Genomic DNA, 17,373 nt, shown 5'->3' with positions numbered 1-17,373 from the left:
GATAGCTCCAGCATCTGTTATGGTACCTGAACGTACATGGTGATGCTCACTGAATATTTGTTGAACTGAAAATAAACAGCAGCAGTCTGAGAATAAATTGGAGGCTGAACAAGACTATGGGCAGGAAGACCAGCTTGACTCTTGCAGGTGACTGCAGTGTTTGTGGTCATCAGGTTAAATGATGGTGAGGGCTTGAACCAGAGCAATGGCAGGAAAGGAGGGGGAATTAATGGAAATACTGAGGACTTGATACCTGACAAGATATGGTAGGTGTGGGAGAAGTCAAAGATTACTCCTAGATTTCTAGGATTCCTAGATTATTTCTTAGACTAAGGAATGGTGTTATTTACTAAAATAGAAAGTACGTGAGGAAAGTTCAGGGTTAGAACCAATGAATTTGAAGTTCCTGTGAGAAACCAAATGGAGTTGTCTGAGAAGCAGGCAGCTGGTTATTTGGTTTTGGAACTCAAGGTACAGAAAGGATTTGGGAGGCATAAGTGTGTAGGTTATACTAAGGTTATAAGTGTAAAGTTATACTAAGAATGAGATTACACAGAGAGTGTGCAGCATGAGAAATATTGGGTCTGGCAACTAAAAGGATATTGGAAGCCTTTATCATAGCAAATTTAGTGGAATATTGGGAGACCGAGCCAAGTAACAGTGGGATGAGGAATGAAAAAGTGGATAGTAGATAAAAATGAATCATTTGCAAGGGAAAGGCATAATTACTTCTCATACTAGTATCAAAGTGTCAATGAACTTCTGTGTGCATAAGAATAGGGCTAAGTGCTGTTGAGGCAGGATAGCTTAATGGTTAAAACCATTAAAACCATGGGCTTGGATTCTGTATTGACCACGTACTAGTTGTGTAACCTTGGGTAAGTTACTTAATTCTCTAAGCCCATTTCCTCCTCCGTAAACTGGATAATATCTTTTTGAAATGCGTTGAGAATCAAGTGATAGACACATACATGTATACTTATGTTGCAGAAAGGCATGTGTGTGTATGTATGTTGGCATATGATATCAATAAATGGCATTATTATTAAGATGAAGAAATAGAAAAGAACTTGTGGTTCAGTTGCAAAGGGAGGTAAAGTATCTGATGAAGAAGTTTTAACATGAATATAAAACCATGTATTATATTAAGTGACAAATGAGTGACACAGACAATTGTCTTCAGAGCACAGCAAAACTTTGTGTGCTAGAAAAGCTTAGGGCCATTATCTGCTGAGTGCTTACCAGGATGTACCAGGCACTGTTTAGTCCTTTTAGATGTATTACTACATTTAATTCACATAATAATTTAGTGAAGTAGGTACTATTTTAGGGCCCATTTAAACAAATGAGGAGATAAAGGCACAAAGAGGTTAGGTAACTTGCCCATAGCCACACAAGTGGCAGGGCAGAGATTCAAACTTAGGCAGCCTGACTCCAAAGCTGTTGCTCTTAACTGTTATATTGTGCTACCTCTTGAATATCATACATAGAGCTTTACTTGTTTAGTCATGGCTGGATCCAGGGCCCAAACAAGGTCATCAGTATTCTCTCTTATACCCTGTATTTTGCCTTAGGTTTTCTCTGTGTTGGCTTCATCCTTAGGTAGGCTTTCCCTATGAGGTTGGTGGTATAGCTGCTGGGAGTCCTAGAATCACATATTTATAACTTAGCAATTGAGTGGAAAGAGAGAATCTCTGTTTATAATAGTTCTAGCAAAAGTCCTAGAATTGACTCTCATTGGGTCAATTCGGGTATTATTCTCATTCCTGAACTAGTCACTGTGGTCTGAGTGTGGCGATAGGATGTAATGGTGGAATACTTTTATTGCCCAGGCTGGGTTGTGTGAATATTCATCATGACTCTGAGATGGGGGCAGGGAGCCCTTACCTACAGGGAACATCAAGGTGCCATTACCAAGAGCGAGAATGGATATGGACCAGGCAAAAACAACAAATATCCACCACACCTAAGATACTAGGACTATGCTCATACTATAGAATGCTTCTGTTTGGTTCCTGGTTTAGCCTTAATATGTCAAATGTTTTCACAGAATTATGATGAATTATGACAAATTGAAATCACGTCTGGGTGAGATTCATGATAGCAAAATGCGTCTAGAGCAAGATTTGAAGAAACAAGCTTTGGACAACCGAGAAATAGATAAAAAAATGAACAGTATCAAACCTGACCTGATCCAGCTGCGCAAGATCCGAGATCAGCACCTTGTGTGAGTAATCTCAGCCCGTATGGGAGAAAACCCCAGCCCCACATTACTGCTGGCACTAGACATGTTAGAGGTAGAAGAGATTTGTAATTAAGAAACCAGCCAGTGAGATTATAAGAATTTATGAAAGCAATCCTGGTTAGTAGTTGGCAATACCAGAGTTTACCTAAAGTCAGCGTGTGGGGCAAATCAGAATGTAGCATTCTAGACTCCAGTCCGTACAAATGGAAATTTCAGAGGGTGGGTGTGGTGTGGGCAGTGTGGTGTAGCTTAAAAAGTACAGGTTAATGTTTGCCTATATGTGGGGAAATAATGTTTGCCTATAAATGGGGCTTAGGGTGGAAAGCCACCACCATGGGGTGAAAACTCCCGAGGTTAGGTAGCGAGATACTGTAAATGGGATCATGAGTGAAATTACTTTCCGTCTGACGCCAGAATACTATTGTACTTTAATCACAAACTCCATTTGCCCCTCAGACCCTTTGCTTCTTGCACACACAAGTTTACGATTACTGACTGATTGTTTTCTCCATGGCCATGTGTGTAAGATCTTGTTTTCTTCATGTTCACCACGTGGGTAATATCTTGTGAGCCCAATAAATATGGAGATGAAGCCCCTGTTCGGGGCTCTTGTCTTCTCCTGGACATTAGCCTTCCTCCTATTCAATTCTGTGTCCACTCTCTTGCACAAGAGAGAACTCCAGACTCATAATCTGTGACACCTACATACAAAAACCAGAATCTTTGATTACATAGAACCACAGAAATAGAAACTACCCCTCATAGGCATAGACAAGGACACTAATAGTGGGGGCCTACAAATAAGTATATAGGACAGTCTATTAAAGGGTTTTTATATTTAAGAAATGAAACTCTGTAGTCAAGTAATAGAAATGTGCTGATGGCAGGCATGCAAGATAATTTGACCTAAGGATTTAAATAGTTAAAACCCAACTATTTAATATTATGGAAAACTATATGGTTTAGTTAGATATAGGGACATTATTTAAATATAGATTGAAAGATATATCATCAGAACAAGGTGTTAGATTTTTAGAACAAATGACTTTTATAGAAGGAAAGAATCCATGAAAAAGGAAAATAGATTAGGTTTTGTTCTAGGTAATGAATGTTATGAAATATGTTTATGGGTGACTTTCAAGCATGTAACATAACTTTATTCAAACTCATGGCAGAAGACAGAGTAAAAACCTCTGACTGGGTTTTCTGTAGGCTTCAGGGTTTCTTTGTGTGAGAAAGAGAGTGGGGAGAAAATAAAAGCTTAGAGGTTGGAACAGTAGCTGTTGAGTTTCAGTAGAGTAAAATTTAAGGTGATAAGTTTTGAGGGCAAACAATTACAACTATGCTGTGCTGAATAGTTTTTAGTAACTCCTCTTTAGGGATCATTTCAGTTTGCTATTGTGGCCAAAAAAAAAAAAAAAAAAAAAGTCCAGCAAGTATACCTAGCATACAGAAGAACTTTGGAAAGAAGGCAAGGAAGTACCCTTGTCTAAAATTAGGGTGTGTCTGCTCTTGGAAAGCTTATGTGGTTCTGGTCACATAGTGAAACTGAAGAAAGGCCCAAGAAGAAGACTTATGCCATGGACCAATGGAATGAATGGAAGCCCTTGTTTACTCTGGAAAGTGATGAGATTAAGAAATATACCATCCCTTGGGGCGCCTGGGTGGCTCAGTCAGTTAAGCGTCCGACTTCACTCAGGTCACGATCTTGCGATCCGCGAGTTCGAGCCCCGCGTCGGGCTCTGGGCTGATGGCTCAGAGCCTGGAGCCTGCTTCCGATTCTGTCTCCCTCTCTCTCTGCCCCTCCCCCATTCATGCTCTGTCTCTGTCTCAAAAATAAAAAAAATAAACGTTAAAAAAAAAGAAATATACCATCCCAAGAGGCATGAATAAGTATGGCAAACTAAACCTTGAAAGCTCCTTTAACAAATAATGTAGGCTAAATATAAAAGAGAGTTCACATCATGTGTGATAAATCATCACCTGGTGGTAAAGACACATAGGGTGTTTAGGGAGGTATTTGTTGAATATCTACTAGGTGCTGGCACTGTTTTCAGCAGTGGGGACATGAACAACAGGACAGACTCCTTTCTTTAAAGCAGCTTACATTTTAGTGGGGAAGACAAACATAAGTGAAAATACAAAATAATGTCAGGAAAGTGCTATGAAGGTGATAAGGTAAAGTATAGAGAATAGCAAGGGGATAGCATTCATTGGGATGATTAGGGCAGTCCTCCCAGAGAGATGATGTTTATGATGAGACCTGAGTGATCAGGAGCCTGGTTGGAGGATGGTGATGAAAGAGTTTTTATACTCAAGTTTTAGACCAGTTGGCCATGTCAAAAGAACTAAATGTAATGGTTTATGTTGTTTTGCATCTAAAGTGTTGGCTTGGTATATTTAAAAATACTATGATTTGCCTAGTGATAAACTAAATTTGTATTAATTACTCAGATTGTCACCATGAATTTGTTGTGGCTTGCTTAGGTGCAAATAATAGGCCTTGAAATTGTTTTGGAATGTTTAACTCAATATAGTAGGCCATCCAGGACTTCAGTCTTCTGGCTTAGTGGAGATTGCTAATGTGACACCATGCTCATGTAACTAATGATTTCAGAAACACATGTCACTCTCTGTTTGAGTGCAAGTGTATGTGTGCTTATGGTGGTACAACCTTCTAGAACAGGAAAATTGAAAAATGAGGTAAGTGCCTAATTTCAGGTACCTCCCTGTGTTTCTGCTTTTTTGCAGAAAGTTGAAGGAAAAGTTAAGGAGAAACTAGTTTAAGGAAATCTCTGGCCATTCTTAGTGGGAATGGGTTAAAATAAAAGGTTCCTGGACTCTGGAAATTTGGTTGGCTTGGACATGTCTACCTTGGGCAGAGTTGGCACAGATACTGACACTGGTGTCTTCCCTCTGGCAGATGGCTCAATCACAAAGGAGTCAGACAGAAACGCCTAAATGCCTGGCTGGGAATCAAGAATGAAGATGCTGATGAGTAAGTTATTTACCTTTCTGTCAGAGGGTTTTGTTCCCAATATAAGACATGAGCCCTCTTCATACATGCTAAATGTTGGTTCTCATTGTCACTTGAGGACATTGAATCAAGAACTTTGCACCTCTTGAATTGAATTACTTGAAGAGTACTTAAGGTCAGAGACCTGCTGAGCCACATGAAACCTAGGTGCATAAGCATTGCACATTCAGACATTCATGTGTCAGCTGATTGGATGAGACGTGATTTTTGTGCTTTCTGCACCATAGCAAACAATGAAGTTGTTAAAAACCATATAAGTAATTATTGTTTCACTTTGTCATTTTGTGGTTAAATATTTAGAAGAGTGTCTTATTCATGAGTTTGCTTTTAGATATAAAGTAACCTGATTGTTAGAATAACATTTTAACATTTAATTTTTAGGACCTATTTTATCAATGAGGAAGATGAAAACCTGCCCCATTATGATGAGAAAACCTGGTTTGTTGAGGATATCAATCGAGTACAAGCAGAGGACTTGCTTTATGGGAAACCTGATGGTGCATTCTTAATTCGTGAGAGTAGCAAGAAAGGATGTTATGCTTGCTCTGTGGTGTAAGTCTTCTCTGGGGGGTTAACCTTTTGAAAACTTTTGCATTGATTAATAGAAACTCAGCCCCTCATCAAATTCAGTTAAAATTATTTCAAGTACAGTAATGAGGACCCATGGCTTAGACCATTAATATTTGTACAAGGAAAACAGTTTGTTGCTTTAGGAGAAATGATATCTGAAATTCTTTAGGGGATTTTAATTTTCCTAAAAAATTAAAAAAATTTTTTTTAATGTTTATTCATTTTTGAGAGAGGGAGAGAGAATGAGTGGGGGAGGGGTAGACAGAGATAGAGAGACACAGCATCTGAAGCAGGCTCCAGGCTCCAAGCTGTCAGCATAGAGTCCCATACTGCGGAGCTCCAACTCACAAACCATGAGATCATAACCTGAGTCGGAGCTTAACCAACTGAGCCACCCAGGCACGCCTGGGGGAATTTAATTTAAATGGTAAGTAGATTAGGCCCTGCAATGTTACTACTGGATTTCAGGTATTTGTGAAAAGTAATGTGAGTTCTTCAATTGAAAAGATCACATAATTCTTTAGTAGTCTCCTCATGTCTAATTTGGGCTTCAGTGTCAGTTTAAGTAAGGCTTGATTAAGAACTGTTTTTACTTCAGAAGAAAAACTATATAAATTTTATACTTAAATAGTATTCTGTTGGGGTACTGATAGAAAATATTGGGTATTTTCCATAAGATGATTTTATGACTTTGTTTGGAAAAGTCTATTCTATTAGTTTCCTTTTTGAAAACAGTTTTTAATGTTTATGAGAGAGACAGAATGAGAGTGGGGGAGGGGCAGAGAGAGAGGGAGACACAGAATCCAGTGCAGGCTCCAGGCTCTGAGCTATCAGCACAGAGCCCAATGTGGGGCTCGAACTCCCAAACCGTGAGATCATGACCTGAGCTGAAGTCGGATGCTTGATTTCCAGTTTCTTTGCATTGTGGTTAGAAATCATATTATGTGAGATTTCAACATATCTCTCAACGTTTGAGACGTATTAATGTTTTAAATGTATTGAGACTCGTGGCCTAACCTCTGGTCTATCCTGGATGATGTTTCACGTGCACTTGAGAAGAATGTGTATTCTGCAGTTGTTAGGTGTAGTGTTCTGGATAGGTCAGTGAGGTCTAGTTGTTTTATAGTATTGTTCAAGCCTTCTGCTTCCTTTTTGATCTAGATCTATCCCTAATCAAATTTTTTATCCCAAATGGCAATAAGGATCAGAGTTGAATCCCTAACCTACGAATACAGGCATTGCTGGCTGCAGGTCTTCAGCCTGAGAAGGCTGTAGAGTTAAGCAATTTCTTCTTAAGCTTCTTTATGATGTCATTAACAAATTAAAATGGAAAAACGAGTGAGTTCCATGTGTGACTTCCTACTACATAATCATGTGAATTTTGCTATGAGAATCTCCTAAAAAACTACTTAAGCAAATGTTCTAGGTACATTGGGAGATTACTGTAGGCAGAATGGCTGGTAAACAAGTGGAAGTCTTTGTGTTGCCAGACTTTTGCTTACAGCCATCCTCAGCATGAATGCCAGCATGATATTTGACTGCAGGTAGTTTTCATAAGCAAGGGAGATCTACATTGCTGTGGACCTCAATGTGGTCAAGTCTGAGGCTAAAGGAAGGAGAAAAAGTACACCTTCGCAAGAGACTCAACCTAACCATAGGTTAGGTCACGAGTCTCAGAGTATGTTTAAAACGTTAATACGTCTCAAACATTGTGAGGTGTGTTGAAATATCACAAAATATGATTTCTAACCACAATGCAAAGAAACTAGAAATCAAAAACAGAAATTTGGGAAATCCTCAAATGTCCGACTTTGGCTCAGGTCATGATCTTGCAGTTCGTGGGTTCAAGCCCCGTGTTGGGCTCTGTGCTGACAGCTCAGAGCCTGGAGCCTGCTTAGGATTCTGTGTCTCCCTCTCTCCCTCTGCTCTTCCCATGCTTGTGCTCTCTCTCTCTCAAAAATAAACAAACATTAAAAAAAATTCAACAGGGCGCCTGGGTGGCTCAGTTGGTTGAGTGTCCGACTTTGGCTCAGGTCATGATCTCACAGTTTGTGGGTTTGAGCCCCGCGTCGGGCTCTGTGCTGACTGCTTGCTCAGAGCCTGGAGCCTGCTTCAGATTCTGTGTCTCCTTCCCTCTCTGCCCCTCCCCTGCTCACGCTTTGTCTCACTCTGTTTCTCAAAAATAAATAAAATGTAAAAAAAAAAAAAAAAAAAAAAATTCAACAAAATATATACTGCATTAATAGGATAATGGACAAAAATTACATGATTATTTCAGTAGACTCACAAAAAGCATTTGACAAAATCTAGTGCTCTTTCAAGTTAAAAAAGCACTGAACAAACTAGGAATAGGAGGGTACTTCCTCAACCTGATAAAGGGTATCTATGAAAAACCCAGAGCTAATATACTTAATGGTGAAAGACAATCCTTTCCCCTAAGGTTGGGAAGAAGACAAAGATATCCACTCTCACCACTTCTAATTATCATTGTATACAAGGTTCTAGTTAGGGTAATTGGGCAAGAAAAATAAAAATAAAAAGCATCCAGTTTGGTAAAGAAAATATAAACTATTAGAGCTAAAGTTCGGCAGGGTTGCAGGTTAAAAGAGCAGGATTCTAAATACCAGTAATAAACAGTCTGAAAACAAAATGAAGAAGGCATGTAATATCATCAAAAATACCTAGGATTAAAACTATAAAATGTTATTAAAAGAACTTAAAGGGACACCTTAAATAAGTGGAAAGACATCCTCTGCTCATGGCTTAAAAGACTTAATATTGTTAAGATGGAAATAACTTCCCAAATTGATTTACATGTTCAGTGTAATCCCTATCAAAAATCCCAGGGGCATCTGGGTGGCTCAGTTGGTTGAGCATCTGACTCTTGATTTTGGCTCAGGTCATGATCTCACAGTTCACAAAATCCAGCCCTGCATTGGGTTCTGTGTTGATAGCATGGAGCCTGCTTAGGATTCTCTCTTCCTCTCTCTCTCTGCCCCTCCCCTGCTTGTGCACACACGTGTGCTCTCTCCCTCAAAATAAACTTAAAAAATTAAAAAATCCTAGCTGGATTTTTGCAGAAATTGACAAAATGTCATGAGAGAGCAAGGGATCTAGCACAGCCAAAATGGTCTTTGAAAGAATAGAAAAAAGTTGAAATCCTGATTTCAAAACTCAACAAAGGTTTAGTAATAAAAATCCTGAGGTGCTAACAAGGATACAGATGTAGATCAATGAATAGAATTGAGAAACAAGAAATAAACTCTTACATTCATGGTCAGTTGGTTTTCAGTAAGGGTCTCAGGACAATTCAATGTGGAGAAAATAGTCATTTCTAACACATGGAGCTGGAACAATGGGAGAGCCATGCAAAAGAATAAAGTTGGACCCTTGCCTCACACCATATATAAAAAATAACTCAGTGGGGCACCTGAGTGACTCTCAGTTGGTTAAGCGGCTGACTTCAGCTCCGGTCACGATCTCATGGTTCGTGGGTTTGAGCCCCACATTAGGCTCTGTGCTGACAGCTCAGAGCCTGGAGCCTGCCTTATATTCTGTGTCTCCCTCTCTCTCTGCCCTTCCCCCACTTGTGGTCTCTCTCAAAAATAAATAAACATTAAAAAATAATCAAAATAAATAAAATGGATTACAGACTTAAATGTAAGAGCTAAAGGTACAGAATACTTAGAAAACATAGGCATAAATCCTTGTGACTTTGGATTAGGCAATGGTTTCTTACAAACCAAAAGCACAAACAACAAAAGAATAAATAAATAGGGGTGGCTCACCCAGGGTGAGCCTGGGTGGCTCAGTTGGTTAGGCATCCGATTTTTCGGCTCAGGTCATGATTTCGTGTTTTGTGGGTTTGGCCCTGCGTCAGGCTCTGTGCAGACAGCTCAGAGCCTGGAGCCTGCTTCAGATTCTGTGTCTCCCTCTCTCTCTGCCCCTCCCCTGTTTGTGCTGTCTCTCTCAAAAATGAATAAACCTTAAAAAAATAAATAAAAAAAGAAGAAATAAATTCGATTTCACCATAACTAAACACTTCTTTATTCTTTTTAATGTTTTATTTTTGAAAGAGAGCAAACATGAGCAGGGGAGGGGCAGAGAGAGAAGGGGACAGAGGATCTCAAGTGGGCTCTGCACTGACAGCAGAGAGCCCAATGCAGAGCTTGAGGTCAGACACTCAACTGAATGAGCCACCCAGGCACCCCTAAAAACTTTTTATATCAAAGGGCACTATCAAAGTGAAAAAACCCACAGAATGGGAGAAAATATTTGTAAATCATATATCTGTGAAGCAACTAATGTCTAAATCATAACTCTTAACAGGAAAAAAACAAATGTTCCAATTTAAAAATGGGTGATTTGGATAGACATTTAAACAAAATGTCATACAATTAACATACAGTGTTATTAGTTTCAGGTGTATTATATAGTCCAACAATTGTATACATTTCTCAAAATTCACCAAGATAAGTGTACTCTTAATCTTCTTCATGTATTTCACCCATCCCCCTACCCATCTTACCTCTGGTAACCACCAGTTCTCTGTACTTAAGGGTCTGGGTTTTTTTTAAATCTTTTTCCTTTGTTCATTTGTTTCTTAAATTCCATATATGAGTGAAATCACATATAGTATTTGTCTTACTCTGATTTCACTCCGAATCATACTTTCCAGGTCCATCCATGTTTTTGCAGATGGTAAGATCTCGTTCTTTTTTTTTTTTTTTAATTTTTTTTCAACGTTTTTTATTTAGTTTTGGGACAGAGAGAGACAGAGCATGAACGGGGGAGGGGCAGAGAGAGAGGGAGACACAGAATCAGAAACAGTCTCCAGGCTCTGAGCCATCAGCCCAGAGCCTGACGCGGGGCTCGAACTCACAGACTGCGAGATCGTGACCTGGCTGAAGTCGGACGCTTAACCGACTGCGCCACCCAGGCGCCCCAAGATCTCGTTCTTTAATGGCTAAGATTCCATTTTGTATGTATGTGTATGTATCTCCCATATCTTCTTCATTCATGTATCGATGGACTTGGGTTGCTTCCATATCTTGGCTATTGTAAATAATGCTGCAGTAAGCATGTCTTTTTAAACAGCAAAGGAAATCATCAACAGAACAAAAAGGCAACCTACTGAATGGGAGAAGACATTTGCAAATGAATATCTGATAAGGGGTTAATATCCAAAATATATAAAGAATTTATACAATTCAACACAAAAAAAACCCCCAAATAATGCAATTAAAAATGGGCAGGGAACATGAATAGACATTTTTGCAAAGAAGAAATATAGATGGCCAACAGACACATGAAAAGGCGCTTAACATCACTCATCATCAGGGAAATGCAAATTAAAGCCCCAATGAGCTATCACTTTATACTTGTCAGAATGGCTAAAATAAAAAATGCAAGAATCAGCAAGTGTTGGTGAAGACATGGAGAAAAAGGAACCCTTATACATTGTTGGTGGGAATGCAAATTCATACAGCTACTCTGGAAAACAGTATGGCAGTGGTTCCTCAAAAATAGAACTACCATATGATCCAGTAATTCCACTACTGGGTACTTATCCAAAGGAAATGGATAGACATTCCTGTAAAGAAGATACATAAATGGTCAATAAGTGTATGAAAAGATGCTTCACATCATTAATCCTTAGGGAAGTGCAAATCAGAACCACAATGAGATTATACTAGATTATACTAGATTATACTAGAATGATTATAATGAAAAGGATGGACAATAACAAGTGTTGACAAGGATGCAAAGCAATTGGAACCCTCATACACTGCTGGCAGGAATATGAAATGGTGTAACCACTTTGGAAAACAGTTTGGCAGTTTCTCAAAAAGTTAAAAAGAGATACCATATGACTCAGCAGTTCCACCCCTAGCTCTATATCCTAGCTCTGTATCCAAGAGAACTAAAAACATAATCCATACAAAAACTTGGCAAATGTTTGAGCAACATTATTCATAATAGTAAAAAATAGAAACAATCCACTTGTCCCATTAGTCGATGAATGGATAAATAAAATGTGGTATATCCAGACAGAATTATTATGCAGCCACAAGATGAAGTAACTGATGCAGGCTACAACATGGACGAACTTCGAAAATGTGCTAAGTGTGAAAGAAACCAGATACAGAAGGTTGTACAATATTGTGTGTTCTATTTATGTGAAATTCCAGAACAGGCAAATCCATATAGAGACAGAAAGTAGGTTAGTGTTTGTTAGAGTCCAGGGGGAGGAGGGATACAGTGTGACTGCTAATGAGTACATGGTTTCTTTTAGGGTAGTGACAATATTCTGGAAATTTTTCCACAACCTTGTGAATATTCTAAAAAATCACTGATTTGTATACTTAAAAAAAAAAGGTTCTCTTTCCAGTGCAATCTTGCCTCACGAAGATTCACAGCTTAGTGATTATATGCCACCATCCATTTTCCTTCTGCCATGTCTTGGTGGGAGGTGAAAGGTGCCTCTGTGATAAGTCTGTAAGGGGGGTGAGGGGACACACATGGATGTGACATTTTACAAATTTACTGCTAAACCTCTTCCTTCGCAGAAAAATTGTTCAGACTTTTGGTCATTTAGGGTCTCTTTATCATCCCTGCTCTAATTCCCTGTGGTGTTTGTTGTATCTTGGCAGCGCCGATGGGGAAGTGAAGCACTGTGTGATCTACAGCACTGCTCGGGGCTATGGCTTCGCAGAGCCCTACAACCTGTACAGCTCGCTGAAGGAGCTGGTGCTCCATTACCAGCAGACGTCCCTTGTTCAGCACAACGACTCCCTCAATGTCAGGCTTGCCTACCCTGTCCATGCACAGATGCCCTCGTTCTGCAGATAAAGAGGGAGTGGGAAGAGAGGTGGCTCTCTAGCATTTTTTTCCTACAGTTTTTATTAGACTATGAGGGCATTCTTTCTACGTAGACTGCTTGTTTTGCACAAGAAGTGATCCTGTGAATGTGGAGAGGCCGAGAAGCAGCCTGCCAGGATGGGGGCGCAAGAAGCCTGAGCTTCTCTGAGACTCCGCTCTGCCGCTGCACCAACATAGGGAGCTGGAAGCAGATGTTGTTTTCTGGAAAGCCTATTTCATTGGGGTTTTTGTTTTGTTTAGCCAGGCACCCTCAGCAGAACATATTAGGTTCGATGGGGGTGGGGGTTTATATCTGGAAATCTCTGAAGAGTCCTTGTCCTCTTTTGGTCTTCGACTCTGAGAATGTGGCAGGGGCATGGCTCTTTGGGGAGTTCTGTTTTGATCTGGCGGTCTCTCTTAACTTCCTCCCAAAAAGAAGTCTGTTTTGGTTCTGTGGTAGAATGGCATTTGGTGAAAAAGACAACCAAAGGAAAATGAGGAGGCTTGGGATTTCATTTAGAGAATCTTAGTCAAGGGGGTAAAAACACCTTCAACTGGAGGTACTTTATTAACTAACACAAGTTAGGTGTCAGCATCTCAGTGGCTCCTTCCTCTAAAGAAGCATTATGTTTAGAAACCAAATTGATCTCAGCAGAATAATATTTGTTGCCAGACTAAGGTCTGATGGAAAAGACAGCACTAGTATCTGAATGCACACTTCTGTACCAAAACTTGAAAGGAAAACTAGAATTTGTTAGTTTTAGCAAACACTAAAATTGGTCAGTGCAACTCCTTCTGCCCCACCCTTGTTTCTCAGAGATGAGGAATAGTGTTCTTTTTGTGGGCATGGTGAGCTTTGAATCATAAAATGAAGTTGGTGCTTGTGTGGTGTTTCCTTAAAAGAATGATCTATTGTTTGAAACCTTTGTAACTTGTTTGTATGAGTAAAGAAAAGGTGCAATCCAGTGCTTTTAGATGGCTTGATATACCAAATAATGATATAGAACAACAGTCTTACATGTGCTTCCCCAAGTTTAAATGCCCTGCAGAAACAGTAAACGTGGTTTAATTTCCCTTCATCTCCCTCTCCTTTGCTGGGTAAGGCTTAGGGGAGATCTAGGTGGCTAAGGTTGTAACAGGAAGGGAGCCAGACTGTTGTCAGGGACCTCAATAATTCACAGACCCAGAGGCTGGGGGTCATCTACATCACCCATGTGCTTCCATACAGTGGTTTCTGAAACTTTTGCAAGGAGAGGAAATAATGGCTTGGAGTTTAGACTGTTAGTAAAAGCCATCTGGAAGTTTTTCACTTTGCCTTTTTGTGAGCCTGCCATTAAGATGATGTGCACAGACTGTCCTCATGCTTCAGTGACCCTGATTTTAGGCCAGGAATCTTCTGCTCCATGTGGTTTAAACCTTCCAGCTGAGTGAAGCTAGCGAGCAGAGTTGGAGGCAGGCATCTACTCCTACCTCCATTATGCCCCACCCCCATCAGTCCACACTCATTCAACAAATAGAGTCCAGCTGCCTCCAAGCCAGTCCTGGAACCATAATAGGTTCAGAGTGAGTCAGCTGTTTGAGTCCAAAGCTGTGCAGTCAGGCATCCTGGCTGAGCTACAGAAGCAGCCAATATCTGGGTCTTGGTACATAAGGCTTACCTAGGAAAGTTCTAATTTGTGGGATGAAAGAAAGAAACACTGCTTTCCCTGAGCACTTATCTTGGTGACAGGGTCTAGAATGGACCATGATGTAAAAATAGCTTACAATTTTTGGAAAGACCTCCAGAGTTACTAACGATGAGGATAGGAAGAAAAGGGCATATCTTTGGTTTTTCTTTGGTTACATAGCAGTTTCAGGATTAGGTGAGGCAGACAAATGAACTCCTCCCTCCAGTGTCCCATTCTGACTTAAGCCCTTAATGATAGCCAACTGCACATCCCTTCTCCACATTGCCACCTTGAAATCTTGCAAGTTTTACGGAGTAGTATCAGCTTAGTTGCTGCTAGGCCTTGTACCTGGTATTGAACCTGCTTAAGCAATTGGGTGCTCAAGATTGGGTGCAAGAAATCCTTCCTTTCTAGTACTAAAATTTAGTGAGTTCCGAGTGTCTCTTCTAAAATAAAACAGGAGTAAGGATACATGCCTGTGACATTGAACCATGTGTTGCTCCTTTTCAGGCAGACATTAAGGGTGTGTAGGGAGAGAGCTAACACCATCTAATATTTACACTTCGAGTAAGGGCTGGCTTGTAGAGAAGGACTCTTCTTTTTCAGTCCTACATTCCTTCACTTTTTTCTTTCCTGTTTTTTATTCTTGAATTTGTTGCTTTGTGGGAGCTAAGGCCTTAGGGATCATTTGAGAAATTGGAAAATATCTTTTCTGACTAGTTGCCACATGACTTGCTTGATCCTGAGCCAGTGGAAATGGCATAGGGGACCAGTCTACTAGCCGCTTGGAGGGGTAGCATGCAGCTCTTTTACTCCATGGTCCTTCATCTGAGTGTAGCTCTGTGTCCTGTCCCATGATTTGGACCCTGGGACTCTCTCTCTTGGCATCTTAACTACAGCCTCACTGAAGCAGGGAGTAAAGAGACAAAGACCAGAGGGGCTTGTTGTTTTTCTGGCTAGGGAAGCCAGCCACCAGCATGGAAGCAGCTTGAGGCTTGCTGAACACAGGTCCTAGGCCCATCTTTTCCAGGCACAGATTTCATCACAGAACAGTCCTCTTGGTCTCTTCCTGATCATAGATGCTAAATCTTGGCCAGGCCTCAGGACTGTATAGGCTAGCTGTGTCCTTACCACTGATTTGGCCAAGGTTGAGGACTTCCTAATACCACCTTTACTCCATCTCCAAGCCTTGTTGGGACCTCCCACTTACCTTGGACCTCATGTGCTCTAAAGGCATTGATAGCCAAATGTGGTGTCTTCCATAGGTCTCCTCTTCTTGCTGCAAGGAACCAGCCCCATGGGTCCTCTTGGGCCAAGAATTGCATCTGGACAATTCTTGGTTTTTGAGGTGGTCTTTGTTGCCAGTTAAGACTCCAAAGTAGGCCTCTATAAGGCTTCTGTGGCCTCAAAGCAGAGGGTGCAGATGGAGGCCTGGCTGAGCTCTCTGCTGCCAACTGCTCATCCTTGCTGTAGCTGCAGCCACTTGTGACAAACCTTGTTTCCTTACAAATTCCAGCATGTGACTTTGGTGCCCTGTTGTTACTTGTGAAAAACTATTCTTCTACTGTCTTTGATGTAGTCAAAAACAAAAAACAAAAAAAACAAAAAAAACAAAAACAAAAAAAAAAAAATCCCAACCATGTAGTTTATGTAAAAATATCTGATTCACAAAGAAGCCAACTATATGTCTTGTGTTGGGACAGTTCATAATGTAGTTCCTAGACCACTTTTGCAAATTGTTCTTGTCACCAGATGTGTTCAGACATTGCTGTGCAGTTGTGGGGGAGGGTGGGGGGAAGGTGATGGGGAAGATACTTTTCAGTCTTTTGTTTATCTTCCCCAAGAGGGAACAGTCTGGCCAACTTGCTCCAGTAATGCAATAAAAACATTGCAATAAAGCACCTTTTGTCCTCATGCTATGAAAGGGTGGCCTAGGGGTGGGAGACAAGCAGCGGATTAGGGTGTTGAAAGCCCTGAAACTCCCAAACCTTCTCTGTCATGAGCACCAAAAGATTGGTCCTGGGGCTGAACTGGGGCCACGAAAGGCGCTCCTCCTCCCCTGAACAAGAAGAGGAAGTCGCCCCTAACAGGCATGATGCCAACATCTCCATCCAGCACAGGACACAGGAACACTCAGAAACCAACCCCGAGAAAGTTAAATCTGAGAGCTGTTTCCTTCTCGCCCCATTCCTAACTACTAGAAAGTCCAGCTTACAGATTCTCATCACACCTTTCTACCCGGAAATAAAAGTGTTTCCAGAGTCTATTCTGGGGGTAAATGTTTGTTGCCCAAGGCCCTTGTCACCCTCCTGCCACAGCACTTTGTTAAGGTTTCTCTATGTTAGGGACATAATTAACAAAATGTGACCACCTCTTTGCAAAGGACATTGCAGTTTTCATGCAGTCTCTCAGGCCCCACCCAGGTGTGTAGTGAATTACAAATCAGATTGGGTAGTGGGTAGTCCATTGCCCTAAATGATCTTGCCTATGTCCTTTCTCCCCATATGCTAGGAACTGATAGAGGATCTTCCCAGATCCTGAGTTGTTCCCACTCTCTGTATAGGACACTCAAATTACTGTCTCCAGCCTAGTCCTGTCTTCTGAACTTCACCTGCTGTCTGGATATCTCCACTGGGGCCTTGAGTGTCCCACAGGGACTGCAAACTTTGTTTCCAGAGAAAACCTATGCTTGGCTATGAATTCCCTTTCCTACCACCAAACCTAAAACCTATGTCCACATGACTGCTCTGCCTCTCACCTGTTAAATTACAAAAGCTGGCCCTCCTCCAACTAAAAGCTAACCTTTCCACATGTATTTTTGTATCTATTTTCTCCCTCCTCCTCAGGAATCCCCCATGATCAGTTACCAATTCTTTCACTGTTGTTTTCTCTCGACTGGGTCATCTGTTGACATTGAAACATGGTTGGGTGTGTCTCAGTCCACTTCCTGACCTCTACTCAATCCTACATCCCTTCATCTCTTTGCCCCCCTT

General features: G+C 40.8%; 1 protein-coding gene across 6 annotated transcripts in view; it reads left to right on the top strand.

Moving 5' to 3' along the window:
* The window catches only part of LOC101093286 (phosphatidylinositol 3-kinase regulatory subunit gamma), a 157,164-nt gene extending 140,883 nt beyond the window's left edge, over positions 1-16,281 (top strand). For all 6 annotated transcript variants that reach the window (XM_045035744.1, XM_045035743.1, XM_045035741.1 and 3 more), the window contains 4 exons: positions 2,051-2,227; positions 5,169-5,243; positions 5,664-5,834; positions 12,506-16,281. In XM_045035744.1, coding sequence (XP_044891679.1) covers positions 2,051-2,227; positions 5,169-5,243; positions 5,664-5,834; positions 12,506-12,704 — 622 coding nt within the window. In that variant the 3' untranslated portion in view covers positions 12,705-16,281. The remainder of the gene's footprint in view (positions 1-2,050; positions 2,228-5,168; positions 5,244-5,663; positions 5,835-12,505) is intronic.
* Positions 16,282-17,373: the final 1,092 nt, after the last annotated feature.

This window comes from Felis catus, chromosome C1 (genome assembly GCF_018350175.1).
Source record: "Felis catus isolate Fca126 chromosome C1, F.catus_Fca126_mat1.0, whole genome shotgun sequence".
NCBI lineage: Eukaryota > Metazoa > Chordata > Mammalia > Carnivora > Felidae > Felis > Felis catus.
This window is presented reverse-complemented; position numbering and strand designations above follow the sequence as displayed.